Here is a 4,622-nt window from a genome sequence, read left to right as displayed (position 1 = left end):
AACCCTACTCTAATTTTTTTTAATTCTAGATTTTGAATTCTTAACATCTAAATTTTAAACTCTAAACTTCTAATTCATAAGTCAATTCTAAAACTCAAGACCTTTAATTCTAAACCCTAAAATTTATAGTTTATGATCTATGGTTTCAAATTTAGAACAGGTTTAGAATTGAGGGTTCAGAGATTATGATTAAAGATTTAGGATTTAAAGTTTCGTGCACTAAATTAGAAATTAAAATGTGAAGAAAAGAAAAAAAAAAGGATAATTAATGTAACTGTCAAATGAACGAATGGGTTAATTAGGAAATAGTGAAGAGGAAACAGCATTATTCATTACAAATATATTATGTACATACTATAAATGTACGGTGTGACATGATTTATTTCTAGCTACTAAGACTTTTGCTCAAACCCTAACAAAAATTCGGGAGTGGAAAAAAAAGGGCGTCTGCGGTCAAGTAAATGGTTCGCTTAGAAGCAGAGTATGCCACCAACCACAAGAGATGTTCTTCGGGATGCAACCCTCGATCCTAACCTCAGATGGAACGTTGCGGTCTATCACGTCTCCTTGACCCAGCTGTTTCACAGACAACCTCATGATGTAAAAAAAAAAAAAGACTAGGAGCATGTCTTTTTCTTTTTTGTCTGAAACAATAATGGAATTAGGCGTTACCTGCCCATATTTGTTCCATCCCCAGCAAAATACTTTTCCATCCTCTGCAACCAGCAAATGATTTAGCAACTGAGTTTGAATTATTCATCCTCTATGCCCACGGAGATCGTTAAGACAGATTCAGTAGATACGCTACCGTCGAGAAGTAGTTCGAATTGCTTAATTTTATCGAACAAAATTGTTGAAGCCGAGAGGAAAGATATAGAGTCACAAAAAAAAACTCAAAAGGTGAACTGCCTTTGATATGCATAGTAAGAAAAGAAGTGTTGTTGGTTTAACGGATACCTGTAATTACAGCAGTGTGGCGAGCCCCGCAGGATAGAGTTTTCACATTCATGTTCTCCAAACTAGGAGCATCCAGTAGCCTCGGGAGAGTCTGAAAATAAGTAGATGAGTTCATCTTAAAACCTTTCCAAGCAATTGGATTATGATTATGGGATCTAACGACTAAGGGAACAAGATTTGGCTTTGAATGAAATATATGATCAGATAGGCGAGAGTGATTCATTCTTCGTATCTACCTCAGCCTGATCACCTCCAGTTCCTAGTTGCCCAAACTGGTTTCCTCCATATGAATAAACATCACCATCGGATGAAATGCAGACCGTGTGCCATAGACCGGCAGCCACTTCTTCTATCAGGATGCCCAACAACGACGACACACAAGTAGGACTTAGTTCATCATCTGTACTTCCCTGGCCACACTTTACAGAGCAAACAAGACATTTCATTGCCTCTACCAATCAAAAATAACAAATAAAATTAAAGATAAGTCCCTCGCAGACTGCTTGAAGCGATAATCTTGGATGTCTACCGTGGCAAACTTTCCTGCGTCGACAGTTTCAGTTGAGTAACTTGAGTTAACACATTTTCTTTTACAATCAAAGCAATAGTTTCCTTAAAGGGTTCGACTGATCCAATACATCAAAATTTCCTGAACAGTTATTTGTCAAACCCACGTAGGTAGGTTGAGTTAAAAAGAAAGAATCTCAACTCATTATAGTTTTAAGCTTATGTGATAGAGAAAACCAAGGAACTGTCAAACTCACCTGCCCATAAAGCCCCCAACCAAATGCAAGCATAGCTCCAGAATCTGCTAAATAGAAGTAGTCACAATTCATGCATACTATATATGCATGGACCATAAATGTTCTTTACCAAAAAAAAAAATCCTTAGATAGTTTGTCAAAGAAGGGCCGACTTGGCTCAGCGGTAAAACCATTTACCGTGGGGTCTGAGGTCGCGGGGTTCGAATCCATCTTTCTACATTTAAAATGTAGGGATAAGGTGGCCTAGTATATTCCCTTTCCCATCACCCCCACTAGATGTGGATATGAACTGGATTGGTCCTTTAGTGTGTCAAAATCACTCTCTTCCAGTTTTCTAGGAACTAATAGTTGATAAGTCCGTTCCTAATTTGATAGGGACACAAGATGTGTTTCATCAGCCATTGCGCAGAACAATATGATAAGAAGCATACCAGTGACCACAACACTATGCCGCCCTCCACATGCAATTCTCTTCACATAACTTCCGAGAACTCTGCTGCTCTGCCCTTCTGAACTCGTGCTTGCTCCAGCAATGGCCATGGACCTGCCTTTCCCATGAGAAATGGGCTCAATGCAAGGTATAGGATGAGGAGAGGAAACCAAGCGTATACGGGAGCCTAATCCAAGCTGTCCTTCTCCTCCATAACCCCAACCCCACACCTGTCCAATATCTGGACTTTAGACAAAATTAGGAAGGATCAAGTGCTTCAGCACACCCAGAAGCAATTCAGCTTAAGGAGACAACTCGTCAATATTCTGTAATCTGTACCAAATTGCCCTGTTTCGGGCATGGTGATTACTGTGAACTAGAAAATCTCACCTGACAAGACTAGAGTATGACGTCCACCTGCAGCGACACTAACAATTCTTACTCCCAGAGGCAATGATATAAGACAAGGCAATGCCGACAGATCGCTATCACCAGATGACGAGCCTTCAGCAGCATGCTTCGCCGGTGATACTCTCCTTTTCTTTGAAGGTGCTTCCCCACCTCTATTTTCCACAGGAGAAGAGGATCCACCACTTGACTTTGAGCCTCGGGAACGGGGGCTTACTACAACAAAAAGCCACTCTCTTCCACATTCATCCTCTGATCAAAACTATGACACACAAAAGAAGGCAGAAGTCGATTCACCTTGCTCTGCCGAGAATGAAATATGCCTTTGATACGTATCGCTCTCGACGCTTCCTCCCATAAATGATGGGTCGCCGAAGATCCTCCCTGTGGGTATGCATTCCTTCCATCCCCATGTATAAACTTCCTGGTTATCTGTTTCCATGGCAAGAATCTCTACGTAAGACAAATCAAGGACTAAAAACCATGGAAAAGGTTCGAATTTAACAATGGGGCTGCAAGTTGGCACTCAGAAACACGATGTACTTGTTACTGCAACACAATGAGCCCAACCGGCTTCAGCCTTTTGCACACAAACTTCTTGGGGAAGTGGAAACGGCTCTGGAGTTTCCTATAACAAGAAATTGGACTGAAAATCGTAACTGCAGTTCAATTCAGCAGATTTTAACCAGAGATTTCAGACAAAATTCAAATCAATACAATTCAGAAGAATGCAGACTACCCCGTGCTTCCCGGAAGTCACGTAGCTTTGACCTAGATCATCTGTCGATCCCCATGTCATAAGCTTCCCGGATTCTGATTAACAAAGCCAGAGAAACATTGAACTAAACCCAACCCATCATTTCGATCGGACACTTCATAGAACCATACACATTTTCAAAATCAGATGAATTCCAACACGAGCCATTGCAAACTCTTCAATGTCGTTTGAGGGAAAGTTGAAGCAAAATAAGTTGGGTAAAGCGAGGGATCACCTGCAATAGCCATGGCGAATCCGCAACCGCCGCCGCAAACGTCCTTCCACGAGCTTGCGGTAGCCGGCGGAATCTTCACCTCCACCGGCGACAACAGCGGAGACCGTTGCGGCGAAGCTCCAGGCAAGTAACCCCACATGTAAACCGCTCTCTTTCCCGCCATTTCCTCCGCCGCGGCGGCGATAGCTCCCTCCGATTTCCCGTCCTCATTCATTTCAGTTGAAATAGGAGAAAGTGTAACGCTAAAAACAATTGATCATTTCTCGGAGGCAAGTTTATAATATATATACAGACACGCGTTTAGATACACCTCTATGCGTATGTATATACAAGGAAGTTCATGTTCATGGTTTTACCCAAAAAAAAAAAGGTTCATGTTCATGGGCCTGAACAGAACCCTACTTTAAAACTGTTGCCAAAGGAAAAATTGCCAATTTTCTATATTACCCTCTATAATGTTGTTGAGTTACATATTATGCCGACATTTATTTTAGAATCAAAATGGTCCCCGCTTTTGTTCTGGAAAACGGTTATATCGAGTAGTATGATGATTTTGATGGTCATATATGATGATTTTGATATTTTTCATTTAAAATTCAGATATCATTTTTAAAGAAATTAAATGATGTAATCATAATAACTATTTAGGGCATTAGAAATGATTTTTTTTTTTTAAACTTGAAAAAAAAGTGTTGCTCTAGTGATATATATATATATATATATATATATATATATATTCTTATTTAATACACGTGGTTATTATTTTTATTATTTTTATGATAGATCGTATATAATGATTTTGATAGATTATGGATGATGATATTGATATCTTTCATTTGAAATTTATATACCATTTTTAAAGTAAATGATGTAATCATAATTATTATTATGGTATTAGAAATGAGATTTTGAAAGATCTTGAAAAAAAGTGTTAATATATATATATATATATACTTGTTAAACAGTCACGAGTGTTCTAGTAGTAGTTTACAAGTAAAACACAAATCATGCTTTGCATTTACAAATAAACAATGGAATGGAAAAGTATAATTCAAGAACAAATGATGATGG

General features: G+C 39.0%; 1 protein-coding gene across 2 annotated transcripts; it reads right to left on the bottom strand.

Moving 5' to 3' along the window:
• Positions 1 to 262: 262 nt before the first annotated feature.
• Positions 263 to 3,901, bottom strand: LOC104808684 (ultraviolet-B receptor UVR8). 2 transcript variants are annotated; one of them, XM_010534469.1, is made up of 11 exons: positions 3,552 to 3,901; positions 3,299 to 3,372; positions 3,103 to 3,187; positions 2,857 to 2,991; positions 2,542 to 2,775; positions 2,153 to 2,392; positions 1,722 to 1,765; positions 1,194 to 1,376; positions 958 to 1,048; positions 673 to 716; positions 263 to 576 (listed from the first exon to the last, which is right to left on the bottom strand). In XM_010534469.1, exons 1-11 carry the CDS (start codon positions 3,763 to 3,765, stop codon positions 454 to 456), a joined length of 1,467 nt encoding a protein of 488 aa, XP_010532771.1. In that variant the 5' UTR covers positions 3,766 to 3,901; the 3' UTR covers positions 263 to 453. The 2 variants fall into 2 exon arrangements, with proteins under 2 accessions (XP_010532771.1, XP_010532850.1); XM_010534548.1 differs by lacking the exons at positions 3,103 to 3,187; positions 3,299 to 3,372.
• Positions 3,902 to 4,622: the final 721 nt, after the last annotated feature.

This window comes from Tarenaya hassleriana, unplaced genomic scaffold (assembly GCF_000463585.1).
Source record: "Tarenaya hassleriana unplaced genomic scaffold, ASM46358v1 Cleome1, whole genome shotgun sequence".
In the NCBI taxonomy this organism is placed as follows: Eukaryota; Viridiplantae; Streptophyta; class Magnoliopsida; order Brassicales; family Cleomaceae; genus Tarenaya; species Tarenaya hassleriana.
This window is presented reverse-complemented; position numbering and strand designations above follow the sequence as displayed.

Bases quoted from the DNA above. Each gene is read 5' to 3' on its own strand.
- LOC104808684 (XM_010534469.1), bottom strand. From the start codon at position 3,765: ATGAATGAGGACGGGAAATCGGAGGGAGCTATCGCCGCCGCGGCGGAG. The intron at 2,776-2,856 runs GTGAATCGACTT...TTTTTGTTGTAG, and splicing joins TTCATTCTCGGCAGAGCAAG to TAAGCCCCCGTTCCCGAGGC. The intron at 717-957 runs GTATCCGTTAAA...TGCTGGTTGCAG, and splicing joins CCACACTGCTGTAATTACAG to AGGATGGAAAAGTATTTTGC.